The sequence below is a fragment of the Hyla sarda genome, chromosome 12 (assembly GCF_029499605.1).
Source record: "Hyla sarda isolate aHylSar1 chromosome 12, aHylSar1.hap1, whole genome shotgun sequence".
NCBI classification, from domain to species: Eukaryota; Metazoa; Chordata; class Amphibia; order Anura; family Hylidae; genus Hyla; species Hyla sarda.
In genome coordinates, this window is record NC_079200.1 from 39818091 (window position 1) to 39837900 (window position 19810).

At 42.7% G+C, this 19810-nt stretch overlaps 1 protein-coding gene across 4 annotated transcripts in view; it reads right to left on the reverse strand.

Annotated features, from left to right (window-relative positions):
* ITGA2B (integrin subunit alpha 2b) overlaps nt 1-19810 on the reverse strand; it is an 85207-nt gene that overhangs the window by 18981 nt on the left and 46416 nt on the right. For all 4 annotated transcript variants that reach the window (XM_056548853.1, XM_056548850.1, XM_056548851.1 and 1 more), the window contains 9 exons: nt 17660-17710; nt 13093-13145; nt 10089-10297; nt 9133-9315; nt 9008-9053; nt 7303-7404; nt 4821-4888; nt 3479-3630; nt 2512-2634 (listed from right to left, as the gene is read on the reverse strand). In XM_056548853.1, coding sequence (XP_056404828.1) covers nt 2512-2634; nt 3479-3630; nt 4821-4888; nt 7303-7404; nt 9008-9053; nt 9133-9315; nt 10089-10297; nt 13093-13145; nt 17660-17710 — 987 coding nt within the window. The remainder of the gene's footprint in view (nt 1-2511; nt 2635-3478; nt 3631-4820; nt 4889-7302; nt 7405-9007; nt 9054-9132; nt 9316-10088; nt 10298-13092; nt 13146-17659; nt 17711-19810) is intronic.

Here is a 19810-nt window from a genome sequence, read left to right on the forward strand (position 1 = left end):
TTGCTGTTAAAATTCTCAACTTTTTAATGTTTTTTAATGTGATTAAAAAAACGGCCACTAGGTGTCTCTGTTCTGTTCCCTGCGCAAATCAAACAGTTAGTTTAGTCTCCTCCCGGCCTAGCAGGAGACCAAACTCAGGAAGGGGTATGGCGAGGCACAGCTCTCACAGGCTTTGGGGATGTCACGCCTGCTGGGGAACGCCCACTTTCTCCTGCCGGGAGCCCACACAATGTGAGCAAGGGGAAAAGTATGATACAGAGCTTTTTAAATCTTGGAACATTTTTTAAGGGCAAGAGGGGTGTTAGTAGTTAGGGAATATAATCTGAGTTAGTTTAGAAAATATGATTTGATAACAGGTACTTAAAAGAAGAAACAAGCATATCTAGATCAAGCAATAACAGTTAATTGTGAGATGTATGCAAATAAACACACTACATTAAAGGGGTACTCCACTGGAAAGCATTTTTTTTTATATCAACTGGTGCCAGAACGTTAAACAGATTTTTTAATTAAATGTAAAAAAAATCTTAATCCTTCCAGTACTTATCAGCTGCTATATGCTCCACAGGAATGTATTTTCTTTCTGAATTTCTTTATTGTCGGACCACAGGGCTCACTGCTGACACCTCTGTCCATTTTAGGAACTGGATAGGTTTACTGTGGGGATTTGCTTGTACTCTGGACAGTTCCTGACATGGGCAAAGCTGTCAGCAGAGAGCACTGTGGTAAGACTGAAAAGAAATTCAAAAAGAAAATAAATTTCCTCTGTAGTATACAGCAGCTGATAAGTCCTAGAAGGATTAACATTTTTAAATAGAAGTAATTTTCAAATATGTTTAACTTTCTGACACCAGTTGATTTAAAAAAATATTTCCAGTGGAGTACCCCTTTTAAAATCACATAAAAATGAAAGCAACATACTGTATAGTTCAAAGAGATTACTCCACCGCAGAGCAGACTAAATAGTGGGGGCTCATATATACTAAATATAGTGCATAAGGGCTTACAGGATTATTGATAAGATTCAAAGTTATGAGAGTGATACAATTAAAACCCTTAGCTGAAAGCGTAAAGAATACAGGCTGAGGTAGGTGCTGGTTATAAAACATGTGCAAATTGTAAACACGTAATAGTAAACACTTATGCAGCAAAACACAGTAATGAAAATTAATATTAAAGCAGTTATACCTAGTGTTAAACGTAACGCCAGAAGCCACCCGAGGTTTTGCCCTCTAAGGCTTCATCCGGGGTGGTGGTGGCTCCTGGCGTTACCTTTACCACTTTGTATTACTGCTTTACTATTAATTTTGGCTACATAAGATACGCTTGTTTCATCTTTTGTTGATGTAACGTGCTTAGGATCATTTACTTTTGAGGCTTTTGTATATATTTATGTTTTTGCCATGGTTTGTACTTGCTGAAGTGATAATGGCTCTGTGCTTTACATGTGGGTATGAGGTCTTGGGGTCAACAGTGAAAAAGTCATCATGCTGTGGCAGGGCATACATAAGAGACTTGAAGGGGTACTCCCGTGGAAAACTTTTTTTTTTTTTTATCAACTGGTGGCAGAAATGTAAACAGATTTGTAAATTACTTGTATTAAAAAATCTTAATCCTTTCAGTACTTATTAGCTGCTGAATACTACAGAGGAAATGGTTTTTGGAAACACAGAGCTCTCTGCTGACATCATGACCACAGTGCTCTCTGCTGACATCTCTGTCCATTTTAGGAACTGTCCAGAGTAGGAGAAAATCCCCATAGCGAACACATGCTGCTCTAGAGAGTTCCTTAAATGGACAGAGATGTCAGCAGAGAGCACTGTGGTCATGATGTCAGCAGAGAGCTCTGTGTTCCAAAAAGAAATGAATTTCCTTAGTAGTATTCAGCAGCTAATAAGTACTGGAAAGATTAAGATTTTTTAATAGAAGTAATTTACAAATCTGTTTAACTTTCTGGCACCAGTTGATTAAAAAAAAAAAGTATTCCACAGGAGAACCCCTTTAAAGGGGTACTCTGCCCACAGACATCTTATCCCCAAAGGATAGGAGATAAGATGTCTGATCGCGGGGGTCTTGCAATCTCCATGCAGCACCTGTGCCGCGCCAGGCATCCTAAACAGTATGTTTAGAACACTGGGTTTGGGCGGCCGGAGACATGACATCACCCCATGCCCCCTCGTGATGCCACGCCCCTTCCATTCATTCATGTGTTTAGAATTCCAGGTACAGCACGGGTGCTGCACGGAGATCCATTGGATGGGGGATAAGATGTCTGTGAGCGGAGTACCTCTTTAAGATAGCCTTACATTAGGACTTGCTGTAGTGTCATTCTTAGCGATAGAATGTCACTTTTGTTTGTCTTGCTTGCAAACAAAATCAAAATCAATAGTCAAGGTATTCCCTAATTTACAGGCAATCTGAGTTTTACCTATCATTTATAGTCTAGAATGGTGTGATGTGTAGGTAAGAATCATAAAGCACTGCTTAGATCGTGTCATCTCCATATCTTACCTGCTCTTGAAGAAAGGAGTTTCCTTGTATTACTGGAGATAAGACACCTGCGGGGGGCACGGCCAAAGTTATGTTGACGCTAACAACTATAGGACTGAGTTTATCCTTAAACTCTGATTCATCCTGAAAGAATCAATGATAGGTACATTACAGTAGCCACTAATCTATTGTGATGTCCCGGTAAGGGATATGCATCCCACAGTCCTATCAGCTTGAGTCCCTGTACATTCCCAGGGCTCACCTGCAGTGTACCCCATAATGTAATTAGTTGTACATTGAATGTAAAGGACCTTGGAAATGGTCACATGGTTGTTAGTCACATGATAATGGTTGTCACATGTTAAAGTCCCATGTTTTGTTACCCAGAGAGCACTAGGTGACCAGATGACCCGCAGCTAGCCTATGGGCTCCTTGCTCAGCCCCCCTTTATAAGAGGGAGAGGTACTACAATCGCTCTCTTCCACCACACTTTCTGCTGAGGTCAAGTCCAGACGTCTCAGAGCCAGTGTCCAGGCCATCTGGAGGCCTCAAGCCTAAATTACAGCCACAAGCCAGTAAGTCAAGTCATCTCTGTCTGCTGTCACTATCTTCAGTAAAGTCAATTATAGTCAGCGTGGCTGTCCTAAAATCTGTCAAAGTCACTGCAAGTCCCAGCAAGCTGCGAGGTCCCCTGTGTTACTGGTCACCTCTCTGGGATCCTGGCCTAGCTGTAAAGACTGTACCATCTGTCTACCTCAGTAAAACTACCATTAACCCTAACCTGGCCTTGGACTCTTATTTGCCCTGCCTAACTAGGACCTCTACCGTTCGGGAGGTTCTCGGTAAAACTACGCCCTGGCATCACTAAATTTAGGGGTCAACACCATCTGCCCCTGGGCTACAACATCTGCCCCATACACCTCACATCGTACCCCCGTGGCACACCACACTATCTACCTTCTTATCATCAGATGCCCCTTATACATACCTTCAGGTAGGCTGTGACATTACTGCACACAGATGCCCCATTATTTGGCACTTTGATAGATACTGTTTTGCTAGGTGTTGTAGCATCAATGAAGAAGGTTCTACGAAGAATTCTGTTCTTTTGGCTGTCCAACTGAATGTCAGCTAAAAGATCTAAAAGTATGGGAAAAAAAATTCAAAAGGGAGTGATTTACAGAACACTAGTTATAGAATACATACTAATGACATAGAAGCAGCTGCCATGGGGTCCATTAAGAAAAGGGCAGCCCAGTTGTGGCTGTCGTACTCCACCCATTGCGTCAGCTATCCATTTTTGCCATCAACATGGGGCCCATGGAGGCAGGAAAGCAAGATGACCCCAATGACCACGCTGCACTTTTGTCCTTCAAGGGAAAGGATAATCTACAGATGCATGGTAATTGCATAGGCCAATGTTCCCCAACCTGTGGCCCTCTGGCTGAAGACTGTTAGGTCATGAGGGAAGTTGTAGTTTTGCAACAGCTGGAGAGCCACAGCCATAGGGAACAATTGTGTGCTGGCGGCTCACGTTTATCCTATTTGTGACTCCTTGGTTGTGTGGGGACATGGGAATGCAAGATATACCAGTCAAATCGTGACGCCAGGGCACCATTAGCCTATACAAGGTCCGAGGTGGAGACCGCTTCTCCTTGGCCAGGCATGGGGCAATAAACACACTGACGCCGGGTTACGGATAACTGTCTTTTACGGAGACAGGTGTAGATGATACAACACAACAGCAGCGTGGGATGCAGTGTAACCCTTGGGAGCCCTGTTGCCTTGCTGGGACTTATGGGACTTATACCGCCAGGGTATGACTCACCAACTCCAGTACAGGGAACACATGCAGAATGGCGGGGCTGATTTGATAAGAGATTTTCTTCAGGCTTCCATCAGAATCACCTCACAATTCTTCCAGCTCCTTTCCACACTGTAGTTCACATGGAGCTCTGCACACAGCAGCTCTAAGCTGAGCTTAGACTCATTCATTCAGAGTGAGTAAACACTGAACTGGGGCAACTCCTCCCCCCCCCCCCCCCCCCCACACACTATATATATATATAGGACAATTTGGGGGTTCGTATTGAGTAACATGGGTCACCTGGTACACATATAATACAAGAGTACAGTAAATACAGCAAAGTGCATAAACACAGTAAACAATAGAACAGTGGGCCCATCACAGGAGCAGCAGGCATGCCCAAAGAGATCCACAGTCCACAGGACAGCTTTTGGTGTTGGGATACCACACTGGCATAGGCAGACAATTATTTAGCATTTTTTTTTTTTTTACAATTTAACAAATAAAAAGAAAATACTCTTACTTAGCATGCTTTGCTGGATTTTTCCAGAGGTTTTTGCAGAGGCTTGGATGCAGATGATCACATCAAAGCTGGAAAAATGGAAATAAATAGTGGTAATTTTCATGAATTAGCCCTTTCTCTGTCATGGACCATACATGTACTGATGGTATAGCGTTGGTAATGTAACTGCAGAAGTAAGAAAAATATTTGTGCTTTTTAGCTATTATAGACTGCAAGAAACACAAAGGTGTCATCAATGCAGACAGCATATGAACAAGGAATGGGTAATTCACTCATATTTTTCAGATATATTTTAGATAGAATGTATTATCAGATCTCTCATTCAACTTTAAAGCATACCTACCGTATATACTCGAGTATAAGCCAAATTTAATCAGTGAATTCCTCTAACAGCCCCAGTCAACCCTGTGAAATGCCTTCTCAGCATCTGTGCTAAAGAGGACAAGCAGCAATTTTTTCTGTTGAGTGAAGTATAAAAGGTTAAAGGAAAACTGCCTGCCAGACTCAGTTATAGTGTGAACAGGAGTCCAACGAGGGGGTAACCCGCTTAAATATGTCTAGTAGGTCCTGAGATATGTTCCCCAGAAGAACCTCTGCTAAATTTAGTGAATCATACAAAGGAGGCGGGGCTTTGTCCACTTAATTTACATATTCATTGTCTGTGACTCCACACAGACAATGAATATGTAAATTGGGCAAGTGAAGGCCCCACCCACTGTGCGCAATTCACTGAGGATCTCCTGGGGGACAGATCTCAGGATTTACTGGGCACATTTAAGTAAGTGCCCCTCGTTGGACTCCTGTTCACTCACACTGTGTATTGGGTGTAGTGTGGGTGAACAGGCTGACAGTTTTCCTTCAAAGAGTTTGGCAGTATTGTCTCTGTTTTTTACAACGCCCACATGATCTGGGGATATCAAACCAGGAAGAACCGTAATGATCCTAATCACTATAGCAAAGAATTTTAAATTGTACCTGTCATTAGCAAAAACTTTTTATATAATGATGATAATACGATTATATGTATATTTGTAATATACATTTTATTTAAAAAAAAATTTGGGCAACAAATGCTGTCCCTGCAGCTATTGCATTTGTGTCTATGTGAGGAGACCAAATACAGTAAGTAAGGACAGGACAAGCAGGGATCTGTGCAGGCTCCTGGCTTGTGGATCTTCCTGATGTGCGAGTCCGGAGAGTGTTATAGAGCCTCACTGCACAGGGCCTTCTTGTCCTTACTGTACAGAGCCCTGCTTGTCCTTAGTGTACAGAGCCCTGCTTGTCCTCAGTGTACAGAGCCCTGCTTGTCCTCAGTGTACAGTGCCCTGCTTGTCCTCAGTGTACAGAGCCCTGCTTGTCCTCAGTGCACAGAGCCCTGCTTGTCCTCACTGCACAGAGCGCTGCTTGTCCTCACTGCACAGAGCCCTGCTTGTCCTGAATGGACAGAGCCCTGCTTGTCCTGAGTGCACAGAGCCCTGCTTGTCCTCAGTGTACAGAGCCCCGCTTGTCCTCAGTGTACAGAGCCCTGCTTGTCCTCAGTGTACAGAGCCCTGCTTGTCCTCAGTGTACAGAGCCCTGCTTGTCCTCAGTGTACAGAGCCCTGCTTGTCCTCAGTGTACAGAGCCCTGCTTGTCCTCAGTGTACAGAGCCCTGCTTGTCCTCAGTGCCCAGAGCCCTGCTTGTCCTCAGTGCCCAGAGCCCTGCTTGTCCTCAGTGCACAGAGCCCTGCTTGTCCTCAGTGCACAGAGCCCTGCTTGTCCTCAGTGCACAGAGCCCTGCTTGTCCTCAGTGCACAGAGCCCTGCTTGTCCACCCTCACTTCCTGCATTTGGTCTCTTTGCAGAGACACACAGCACATAGCTGCAGGGACAAAAATATACACATTTTTTAACCAATGTATATTACAAATATGTTATTTTCTACATTATATTAAAAGTTTTTGCTAATGACAGGTACACTTTAAGTCTACATTTAGGAGTGAAATGGGTCTATGGTTAGCACAGATAGCATGGTCCTTCCCCACCTTAAGGATAACTGTTACATATGCACTAGATATAACTTTAGACATGGGGCTGCCTTTTAGGGTCACATACCTTTTTACTCTCTTTCAATAGTTCAACAGTGGTTGTAACACCTACTAATATTGTATAAAATACAATACCATATCTCATTTACCATATGATATTTTGATATTTTTCCATCCACATAGAGGGCTTGTTGTTTTTTTTTTTTTGCAGGTCCAATTGTTTTTTTTTTTTTTGTTTTTTTTTGAGGGGGGGGGGGGGGTTGGGTCCTCTTTACGCAGTGCACTTTACAGTACAACTTATCTATATTCTGTGTGTCAGTACTATTACAACGATACCTATATTTACATTGACTGTGTTGGTCCTTGACTGTGGGCGCCAGCTGCCCAAGTGGCCGCACCCTACGTGTAGTGTCTACGTAATCACACCCTACAAATACCAATGGTTTCCGCCACGTACCAGCTGACTCTCCTGGAAGCAAGTGTACAACTCTTCACATCAGGGTTCAAGATACCTGGCACAAAGGAGACGGAGGCATGTAGGGCAACCACAGGCTGGGCTCTATAAAAGAGGGTATGAAATCCTTACAATGGAGAAAAAAACGACACAAACAAAAAATAAAAATAAATCATTGTAGATACAGTGTATTATACAGTATTTGCCTATTGACTGCCAACTAAAAAAAAACACTCTACAGTGTCTTTTTTATGCTGTGTGAAACCACCTTTAGAGCTCTATCACATGGGGTGATAATCAGCTGAACAGATCAACATTTCCCTGTGTAATAAAACCAGCAATCAACTTGGGAACGAGCAAACATTGTTCTCGCTGATGTCAGTCATTGACTTAGAGTTTCGACTGCGGATATCAGCCGTCACTCATGTTCTATGAAGCAAGCACAGCTCCTGCTTTATAGACAGATCGCACTGCATGACGTAAATGTACATCATGGCGCGTTCAGGTGCAGATCACCATGACGTACGTTTACATCATGGAGCCATGTGATTGGATACCATGGCCCCCATTTACTATTGCAAACCTGACATGTTTTGTCGAGTTGTGCACCAGAAATTCTGTCTGTGCCAGAATTGAAAAAAAACTGACTAACTCTCCATTTTACTGAGAAAACCTGAAAAGGGGGCGTGGCTGTCTGGGAAAGGGGGCGTGGTCACTAAAACGGGCGTGTTCCTAAAATTTTCACAAAAACCCAACATATTTACTAAGGTTCCACAGAAAAATGTGGTAGATTTGAGCTGAGGAAAACCCGACAGATCAGAGCATGTGTAAAAAAGCAAAATGTAGGGAAAAGTGCTAAATGTAGGGAAACCTTAATAAATACGCGAGTTAAAACTCAGAAAGAAACCTACACTACACTCTTAGTAAATCTGGGCCCTTGTGTTTTAATTAATTGAGCAGGTGTAACTAATAAAGTGGCCAGTGAGTGTATGGTTAAAGGGGTACTCCGGTGCTTAGACATCTTATCCCCTATCCAAAGGATAATTTCATAATTTCATATTTTCATTTATTGCACTAAAGCTGTATAGCTTTTCATGTTTTATCTATATACTCATGTTTTATCTATATAATCATGTTTTATCTATATCTTTGTGCTAGCAGTGTGCTGCTGTATTCTCCTGTTGCTGTAATAGTAGAAAATACACTGCGAGGTATTGCTCACTGGTGTCAACCACAGTGTCTATTAGCACTTTTCTGCTATCTAGGGACAAGGTAAATGACAAAATAGAAGGTGCATGAAGTAAAGGACCAGACAAAATGCTTTTAATATAGTGTATTGTATTTAACCTATAAAAAAGTTATTTTAAATAGATTTTTTCCCCCTATCACTTCCACTAAACCTTTTCTTATTGCAATAGATGTAATATTACCGTATATATAACTGGATATTCATAGGAAAGGGGACAATGTCTTTGGTAGTTTGGTCCTCTATAACATATACCAGTGTTTCCCAACCAGGGTGCCTCCAGCTGTTGCAAAACTACATCTCCCAGCATGCCCGGACAGCCTTCGGCTGTCCGAGCATGCTGGGAGTTGTAGTTTTGCAACAGCTGGAGGCACCCTGGTTGGAAAACACTGACATATGCAGTAGTGTTCACCAAAGATGGCCCTTATTATTGTATTTGAAGGTATGTGTAAATGTTCTCACCTGTATAAATACACCGTGTCTGCTCCGAATGCACCGACAATCAAATCTACACAAGACACAAGTCAGAATACATGACCGAGAATGAGATGCAATGGATTCCATAAGACTTTGGATTTGGTTCTTACCTGGATACCCATTATCATCAAAATCTTTTCCTCCTCTGAGTGTAAAGCCAAATTTGGAAGGTGTCGATAAAGGGTTCTCCAGGGTCTGCGATGGTTGTGCTGACAGCCCAGACTTTTCTCCTTTATATATATACACACAGCCGCCTCCAGATTTTCCTCCAAATGGCGAGCCAACAGCCACATCTAGGATGAGAGAACCCAGCCATAGCATGTGACTGACCCAAAACAGAAAAACTTTTGATATATTATAGATTAATGTATGCAGAATAACTTTCCAATAGCATGTTATTAAAAAAAATAGGCTTCTTTCTATTAAATTTTCCACTTTGAAAAAATGACCACTAGGGGTCTCCCTACCAGTCCTAGCCCACAAGCATTTTTTTTTTTTTTTTTTTTTTTTATAAATTTCAGACTCATGCTGGAGTCCTAAATCTCAGACTGCAGCCAGGACACAAACAAGCTCAGCACTGCTCCCTGCCTGTCTGCTTAATGCACAGCAGGGCATACTCCTGACTTTGCCTTACTGCATGCCCTCATTCATTTTACTATGTGAGCTCCGATCTTTCTTCTCTCTGCACATGCAGTTGTAAACAGAGAGGAGAAGATTCAGAGCTGCAGGCTGCTGTGTTCACAGCCTCTATGCTGGGCCACGCCCCCTTCCTCTCTCACACTAGGATGGCTGAATGAGCAGCCAAGAAGACAATAAATCAGGTAGAAAGAGGGGGCTTTGAATGAAAAGAAACACTGATAGTGTCAGTGAGAGTCAAGGACAGATGGGGGGGGGGTGGATTAGGGAGAGTTTAGATCATGATAGGTACTCTTAAAAGTGAATAGAAAGAAGTTGTAATACCACACACAGCCTGAGGACAGGTATGGTGCTGTTTTTGAACAAGAAGAAGTTTGCTCTGTTTCTCTGTTTCTGGAAAATCCCTTTAAGGGTTTTGTCTTGTTCTTACCATTGTATCCATCCTGATCCAGGTCTCCCAATGGAGCAATTGATGCACCAAATTGTCCATAAACATGGTTGCCACTAAGGATCTGATAATCTTTGCCAAACATTTTTGTCACCCTTTGCATGTACACGTAAACTTGCCCAACCTCTTTCAACTTTCCACCAGTGCGGCGCTCTAAGAAAACAGGAGCACCAACCAGGAGATCATCAAACCTGCAGGGAAAATGTGTGTCATATAGAGAGAAACTGTGACATCATCTGGACATGGAAGTTTATCTCAAATTTGGTGCTTATAGCTCCTATGCAGACCTGTCTGTCTCTGGGGAAACATACTAAAAGCACACTTTGTGTAGTGAGATGCTTAACCCCTTAAGGACCAGGCCCATTTTGGCCTTAAGGACCAGACCAATTTTATTTTTACGTTTTCATTTTTTCCTCCTCGCCTTCTAAAAATCATAACTCTTTTATATTTCCATCCACAGACCCATATAAGGGCTTGTTTCTTTGTGTCACCAATTGTAATTTGTAATTACATCACTCATTTTACCATAAAATGTACGGCGCAAAAGAAAATTGAAAAGAAAAGCCCAATTTAGCAAATTTTGGATGGTTTTGTTTTCATGCTGTACACTTTCCTGTAAAAATGACATGTTTTCTTTATTCTGTGGGTCGATACGATTAAAATGATACCCATGTTATTTGCTTTTCTATAATTGTACTGCTTAAAAAACCATTTTAACAAAATTTGTATTTTTAAAATTGCCCTATTTTGACCACCTATAACTTTCAAATTTTTCCGTATATGGGGCGGTATGAGGGCTCATTTTTTGCGCCATGATCTGTAGTTTTTATCAGTACCACTTTTGCCTAGGTTTTACTTTTTATACATTTTTTAGTTAATTTTTTTTTAATAAAATGTGACAAAAAGCAGCAATTTTGGACGCCGTTCACCATACGGGATAATTAACAATATATTTTAATAGTTCAGACTTTTATGCACGCGGCGATACCAAATATGTGTATTATTTATTATTTTTACACTTTTTTGGGGGTAAAATGGGAAAAACTGATGTTTTACCTTTTTATTGGGGATGGGGATTTTTCAAATTTTTATACTTTTTTTATTTTACATTTTTAAAGGGGACCTCCGGCTGCCATGCTGGATGATCGGATCCCAGCGACAGCGCTGCGGGCGATCCGATCATCCATTTAAAGTACCGCACAGACGCAGATGCCGTGATCTGTATTGATCACGGCATCTGAGGGGTTAATGGCGGACATCCACACGATCGCGGATGTCCGCCATTACCAGTGGGTCCCTGGCACCATGGCACCATGACGTTCATTTACGTACATTGTCCTTAAGGGTTTAAAGGGGCACTGTCCGATCCAAAAATGTTTTATATGTTGTTAAAGACCTTTTGTAATATGTCTGTTTACATTTTTTTGAATATTTAATTAAGAAAACAGCTCCTGAAAATCCCACCACTAGAGGTCACTAACCAGTCCTGCAGCAGCATCAGTTTGTCCATGAGTCATGGACAAAAGATAACTCATGGACAAGACTGCATGAACAGGCAGTCACCTCCCACCACCACAGGGAAGGAACACGCCCCCTTCCACCACACACCAATCACCTCCCACCACCACAGGGAAGGGACACGCCCCCTTCCACCACACACCATTTACCTCCCACCACCACAGGGAAGGGACACGCCCCCTTCCACCACACACCAATCACCTCCCACCACCACAGGGAAGGGACACGCCCCCTTCCACCACACACCAATCACCTCCCACCACCACAGGGAAGGGACACGCCCCCTTCCACCACACACCATTTACCTCCCACCACCACAGGGAAGGGACACACCCCCTTCCACCACACACCAATCACCTCCTACCACCACAGGGAAGGGACACGCCCCCTTCCACCACACACCAATCACCTCCCACCACCACAGGGAAGGGACACGCCCCCTTCCACCACACACCAATCACCTCCCACCACCACAGGGAAGGGACACGCCCCCTTCCCATGAGAGAATTTCACTGTGAGCTAATGAAAAGAAGGATTTTTTTTTAAATATAGATGATAGAGGCATATTTGTATCTATTTGTAGTCAAAAACCATGGAGACAAATAGGACACACAATAAAGCAGAACATTTTTTAACAGGTTATTTTTTTAAATAATTTCGTAGTCAAATAATTTTCAATAGTTTCCTACATTGTTCTGGGAAAACCTCAGTGACAACCATCGATGATAACAGACTTTGTTAGCTTTTCTAGATTTCGTAAATTGTTCTGTTATGCAAAGTCAGACCTTATCAGGGCCTCCACAGTTTGCTTAGGCTGGGTTCACACCACGTTTTGTTAAATACGGTTCCCGTATACGGCTGGGAGGAGGGGTGGGCGGGGCTTAATCGTGGCACCCGCACTCAGCCGTATTCGGGAACCGTATTTAATGTATGTCTATGAGCCGACCGGAATGAACCGCAGCCTCCGGTCGGCTTCGTTTTCGGCCTATGCGGTTTCCCAACCACAGGCAAAAACGCAGTCGACCACGTTTTTGCCTGCGGTCGGGAAACCGCATACGGCCGAAAACGAAGCCGACCGGAGGCTACGGTTCACTCCGGTCGGCTCATAGACATACATTAAATACGGTTCCCGAATACGGCTGAGTGCGGATGCCGCGATTAAGCCCCGCCCACCCCTCCTCCCAGCCATATACGGGAACGGTATTTAACAAAACGTGGTGTGAACCCAGCCTTACAGCTGTAAAAATGCCCAGTGGCAGTCCTTGTCTGAACTGTGCAGGCAGCCATACTGGGTATGATACAACTTTTCCTGCAAAAATGTATTTAAAGAAATTGATTGCAGACACTACCTATTCATTGACAATCGCTCTTTAAAGCCATACAGTTCTTATGTGGCATTACCTTAGGTCAACCACTAGATGGCTCTAAATCCTCTAGTTTTAAAGAAAAACTGGGGCTATTTACTCACCCATCTTTGTCAATATCAGTCACAGCTACTGCATAGCCAAAATATGCCGCGACCTGTAAAGGAAGAAATCACATGTAGCTCTACTATACTAACACATGACCAGCCTGTCATTACACATTGTATACAAGGACTCATAGGATTACACCGCATGCTTCTCACAGTGGTCCCCTATACAGATCTATCTTACTGGACTCTGATTGCAAAATCCCATGTTAAAAAGCTGATGGCTATGAGCTATGGAGATGGCTATGTTCTTCTGTCATTTCTTTTTGTTATTTTCTTGTGCATTACTGAGTGTTTCTTAGATCTTAGCAGTTCTTCTACATTAGACAGGAATATTGCACCATATACACCCAGGGGTGTGGAAATTTTATTAAAAAAACTACTTGTCCACGGGACTAAAATGGAGCAAAATCTACTTGTCCCTCATGACGATCCACTTGTCCGGGCCAATTTTCGCTTTTATGCTCTCATTTTTTCCTCCTCGCCCTATAATAGCCATAACTACCTACTATAATGACACCTTTTAATTTTTCAATAACATATTCTCTGAACCAAAAAAAATATATATATACATTTAGGGAAATGAAATTGAAATAGTAAAAGATAATTTTGCAGATTTGGTGGTTTTTCTTTTCTGCGCCATTTACCTTGTGGCTGAGGTAACATGTTAGTTTTATACTTTAGGCGCCTGATTACAGCAATACCAGATTTGTATCGTTTACGTCATGTTTTACTAATTCTGGACTTTTTCAAAAAATTTTAATTGCCATTTTTTAACCCCTGTAGCTTTATTTTTTTTCTGCATACCAGGCTGTATGAGGGATCATTTTTTGCGCCATAATCTGCTTTTTGTATCGGTACCATTTTAGTATTGATCTGACTTTTTAACCGCTTTTTTAAAAAAATTTCTGGGATATTATAAAAATTGCTAATCTGTGGTTTGGTATTTTTTTTACATTTACCGTACGGGATACATAATGTTATATTTTAATAAGTTGTACAATTACGCACGAAGTGATACCAAATATGTTTATTTTTATTATGTTTGCATGTTTTTATATAGAAAAAGGGGGTGATTTGAACTTTTAACATGGAAGGGGTTAATGCAGCGGTCTTCAAACTGTGGCCCTCCAGATGTTGCAAAACTACAACTCCCGGCATGCCCGGACAGCCGGGCTAAGGGCCGGACAAATTCATCTGCCCGGCGCCCAGAACTGCTTGTCCCGGGCGTCGGGCGATAGGAATTCCACATCCCTGTACACCATATAGAGTCAGCTTTTTTGTATAGCACAGCTGTAGAGTATATTAAAGGGGTACTCCCACCCTATAGGGGGATAAGATGTCTGACCGCAGGGATCCCGCCGCTGGGGACCCCCACAATGTTGCATGCGGCACCCACCTGTTTCTTGTCCGGAAGCGCTGGAGGGTCTCGGTCGCGACCACTGGAACGGAAGTCCGTGACGTCAGGACTCCGCCCCCGTGTGACGTCACGCCCCGTCCCCTCAATGCAAGTCTATGGGAGGGGGCGAGACGGCCGACAAGAAACAGGTGGGTGCTGCATGCAACATTGCTGGGGTCCCCAGCGGCGGGACCCCTGTGGTCAGACATCTTATACCCTATCCTTTGGATAGGGGATAAGATGTCTAGGGTGGGAGTACCCCTTTAAGTTTCTTTGCATGCCTAAATCACTTTCAATATCCTTTATTTAACTTACTTGCATCATTTGGCTGCAGACTTTCCCTGTCATTTCCTGTATTCCTCTGTATACAGCTTATTCATTGTCCAAATAATGCTCCCTTGGCAACTGAATCCGTAGCCACTACTATCTTGGGGCCCGCCGGGTGAATTTGAATATTTATGGTCACTGGTTACATAAGCTCTCAGTAGGCGCAAGCGCTCACGTGGCCAGCGTCAATGAATATTCAAATTTACCCTACGGGCCCGCCTCCTGTGCGCAATTTACCGAAGATAGAAGCGGACCTTTGGAGGGACCGTGTGCCGGACTGAAGGTGTGTATTTAACTCACTGACCCCGCATCTATAACCTGGTGTATTGGGTTTAGTGTGGGTGAACAGGATGACCGTTTTCCTTTAAAAACCTTGATATGTTTTTAATGTGATTGAAAAAAACAGCCACTAGGTGGCTCTGTTCTGTTCCCTGCCACAAGTCAAACAGTTAGTTTGGTCTCCTCCCAGCCAGGCAGGAGACCAAACTCAGAAAGAGCGTGCAATGCATGGCGTGGCACAGCTAGGTACACTGATGTTATACACAGGTTTTGATGGTGTGGTTGCACTAAATTTAAAAAATGCTGCAGGGCATGTGATAAATTTGGGGCTAGTACACATTTTAGGGAAATTTCACTTCAGAACACCACTTCGTATGACTCTTTCTCTGCAACTTTTCTAAGACTTTTTTCACCCATGCGACATTTAAATGCTGTCTACAGCCAGTTCGGTAGCCAGGTCTGGGCTGGTGTATGTTTGTAGTGTAATTGAGGGTTATCCAACAAATCTGCAACTTTTTTTTTTTAAGTTGGACTTCATAAATACCTTACCACTGACAAGTGAAAAGCAGAAGAGTGTACAAAACTTATTTTTATCAAAATCACTTTAGCAAAAAATTTGTAGTGTAGAAAGCTTGATAAATTTCCACCTAGATGCTTACCGTATATACTCGAGTATAAGCCGTGTTTTTCAGCACGATTGAACTCTCCGCCTGTCAATCCCTTCATCAGTGGTCTTCAACTTGCGGACTTCCAGATGTTGCAAAACTACAACTCCCAGCAAGCCTGGACAGCCAACGGCTGTCCGGGCATGCTGGGTGTTGTAGTTTTGAAACTCCTGGAGGTCCACAGGTTGAAGACCATTGCGGCCTTCGTCATCATCCAGCCCCCCCCCCCTTTTTGTTTTGCACTCACCTCTCCTCGGCGGGAAGTTAGGGTGAGCTGGTCTGGGCCATCTATGCTGCAGGGACCGTCCGGTGGGGATGGTTAGTCGTTCCGGGCTGTCCATTTTCACCGGGGGGGGCCTCTTCTCCGCGCTTCGGGCCCGGCCCCGGAGTAGTGACGTTGCCTTGACAACGACGCACAGGGACGTTCATGCGCAACATCCCTGTGCGTCGTCGTCAAGGCAACGTCACTAGTCCGTGCCTGAAGCGCGGAGAAGAGGCCCCCCCTGGTGAAAATGGACAGCCCGGAACGACTAACCATCCCCACCGGACGGTCCCTGCAGCATAGATGGCCCGGAACAGCTCACCCTAACTTCCCGCCGAGGGGAGGAGAGTACAAAACAAAAGGGGGGGGGGGGGCTGGATGATGACGAAGGTCGCAGTGGTCTTCAACTTGCGGACCTCCAGAGGTTTCAAAACTACAACACCCAGCATGCCCAGACAGCCGATGACTGTCCGGGCATGCTGGGAGTTGTAGTTTTGCAACATCTGGAGGTCCGCAGGTTGAAGACCACTGATGATGTATTTCCCACCCTAGGCTTATAGTCGAGTCATTAACTTTTCCTGGGTTTTTGGGGTAAAATTAGGGGCCTCGGCTTATATTTGGGTCGGCTTAAACTCGAGTATATACGGTACTACAAGGCAGCATGTGCAGGAAGAAAACTATGCATAAAGCATAGTCCCCTGAGAAGTGGCCAAATAAACCCTCAGTTTCTAGCTTTAGGGGGAAATGAATATCAGCAAAATATCCAAAGCTATGGGGGTATTTATCAATTCTTGTTGTGGAAAACTATATGTGTGTATTGTTTTTTGTTTTGTTTTTGTGCAGTGTTTTTGGGCTATAGTTATCATTTTGGCACATGGCCTTTGGTCAAGTCTTACTTAAGTTTGCAACCTTTGCATAAGTCGCATATAGTTAATTCGTTATTCAAAATAGAAGACTTTGGATTTTGAATCTATTTTGTTTGTTGCATAAAAAAAGAAAAAAAGAAAAAAGTGACAGCGCAAGTGTGACAAAAGTAGGCAAAAAAATCTATCCAAACAGCTTGATAAATTTCCGCCCTATAGGTGTAAGTTAAACATATTTCAGTTCAATTTGTTCAGCTCACATGGGGGATTATTTTAATTAATTATTTTATTTTACTTTGGCCAACATTGTCGGAGGTAAGCTTTAATAAATAAAAAGAAAAAAGAAAAAAAGAAAGGTAAAAGCTTTTTTGGAGCCTCAGTAGACTGTCCCTCTTACAACAGGCATTGGGGAGAAATACACCAAGAACAACATTTCAGTTACATACATTTTTGCCACAATTTACATCAACTTCAATGTAAATTATGGTAAATTTGGTGGCCTCGTCCCCATGAAACCCCGTCAAAAAAAGTGATGAGGGAAGTAAATAATTGGCAGTTTTTATGCAAATGTGTCTTGCACAAAATTTGAGACTGGTACAAAAAAAACCTTGATGATTGTGTTAATAATATTTTCCCCAAAGTGCCACTACTTCATTCAAAAATAGGCCATTTCTAAAGATCCTGCTGCCCCCAAACCCCCTCCTCCCCAGAAAACGTTCTTATCTATATTAGGCTGCACTGGATAGAAGTTAGAAAAACAATCACACACCTGAGTCCCTTTGATGACCTGAAATAGACGTGAATTGGAATATATATGAACCTATAATAGAAGTAAATCATTATTTCCTCAGGAAAGTAAAGTGCTGGTAAGCAATAAGTATGTATGTATGGTTTTATAACTACAGAGGTCATAATGGGAAAAAGTTAAATTCTAATTCACTACATACAAGATTACATATATATAAAGGAAATGTTTTCCCCAGTTTTCCAAATCCATTTTTTTTTCTGGAAAAATTTTAAAAAAATAAACAAAATGGAGTAAGGCAAAATGGAGTAAGCCGCAGTTTTAAGTTCGGCAATAAAACTGATTTGGTGCAAAAATGAGCTGACCGGAGTCACAATCTGACTCCAGTTGTCAGATTGTGACTCCGGTCAGCTCATTTTTGCACCAAATCAGTTCGGCGGCGCAGGTTCGGCGGGATACCACAGCAGCCAGTTTTGCAGTTTCCCTGCCGGACCGTACGGCAGCTATATGAAGAAATCGTGGTGTGAATGCACCTTCACCTGAAGACAAGCAAATCCTAGAAAACCATTCAAATACTGAGAAGGTCATTTTTAATGCAATATGCCTTTCTGTCTCTAGGGGTGCTGCAAGGAAAATGTTTTAGTTTAGACTGGTTGTGGCTGGGCTCCATCGTGTTGGTATTACAGTAGTTGATGTTTCTGTCCTCTCAGATCGGCCCTAATTGACATTTATCGGATTCCTATTAGTGTTCTCCCCTATCACAGATAATGTTCTCCCCATCACAGATAATGTTCTCCCCTATCACAGATAATGTTCTCCCCTATCACAGATAATGTTCTCCCCTATCACAGATAATGTTCTCCCCATCACAGATAATGTTCTCCCCGTCAAAGATAATGTTCTCCCCTATCACAGATAATGTTCTCTCCCCCTAGGGATAATCTTCTCCCCATCACAGATCATGTTCTCTCGCTCATCACAGATCATGTTCTCCTCATCACAGATAATGTTCTCCTCATCACAGATAATGTTCTCCCCTCACAGATAATGTTTGCCAAGTAAATTAGTTTTAGTTTCCTCCACTCAGTAAAATGGTGAGACCAACATTCAGCATTAAAAAAGTTTTACATTAATAAAACTACTCCCAATTTAAATTTTTTCCAGAAAAAAATTATTATTATAATTTTTTTTTAAAGGCTTCTAATTTTCTGGAAATGTTACATCTCTAGTCAAAGCTAACAGTGAATGAATACCAGATGTTGTTTACTACTAGAGAATATTTTTTTATTTAGATTTCCCACTTTGCTTTAAGTAACCAAAAAGTAAGCCTGTAATAAATCAATAGTAAGGACACATGTGGGGTAAAATGTGACACTGCTTGGAAAGTAGGAGAGGTCTTTCGATTACAGTCCAATGAAACCATCTATTACACAGTGAAAAACAAGTCAGCATGTACACCAACTGAGTGGCACTCAACACTACCATTCATGACCAATCACAATCTCATAGGCACATCTATGGTAAGAAGACTTCCAAAGAAAAATGAATGTCGGCACTCACCAATTCTTCCGTATTTCTTCATTGTTTCATATACTCACATATACATAGGACAGGGCGACATGTATGGGGGGGGGGTACCACAAGGCGACAGCACTGTTTCGCTCACTGAAGAGCTTCAAGTGAGGCCAGTTGAAGCTCTTCAGTGAGCGAAACAGTGCTGTTGCCTTGTGGTACCCCCCCCCCCCCCATACATGTCGTCCTGTCCTATGTATATGTGAGTATATGAAATAAAGAAGAAATACGGTAGAATTGGTGAGTGCCGACATTCATTTTTCTTTGGAAATCTATTTATCAAGTTGAACTTACTGTCAGAGCACCAGGTCACATTCCATTACATTGAAGGCTGCTAGTCACACGTTGGCGGAATACGGGTCCAGGTGGGACGCAGTGCCGGACTATTATCTGTTTCTGCTGGACATCTATAGTAAGGTTGTGGTTGTGTTCTCTGGGTACAAGAGGGCATGCTAGTTTTTTTTAATATCCCCTCAGCATAATGGGGATGTGCTAATGAATGGGTCCCTGGCGTTAGGTTTAAAGCTTACTCTCTATATCCCAGTTTTGGCACTGACTTCCAGCAGTCCCAGAATTAAAATACAGTAGGTTTCTCAACTAGCA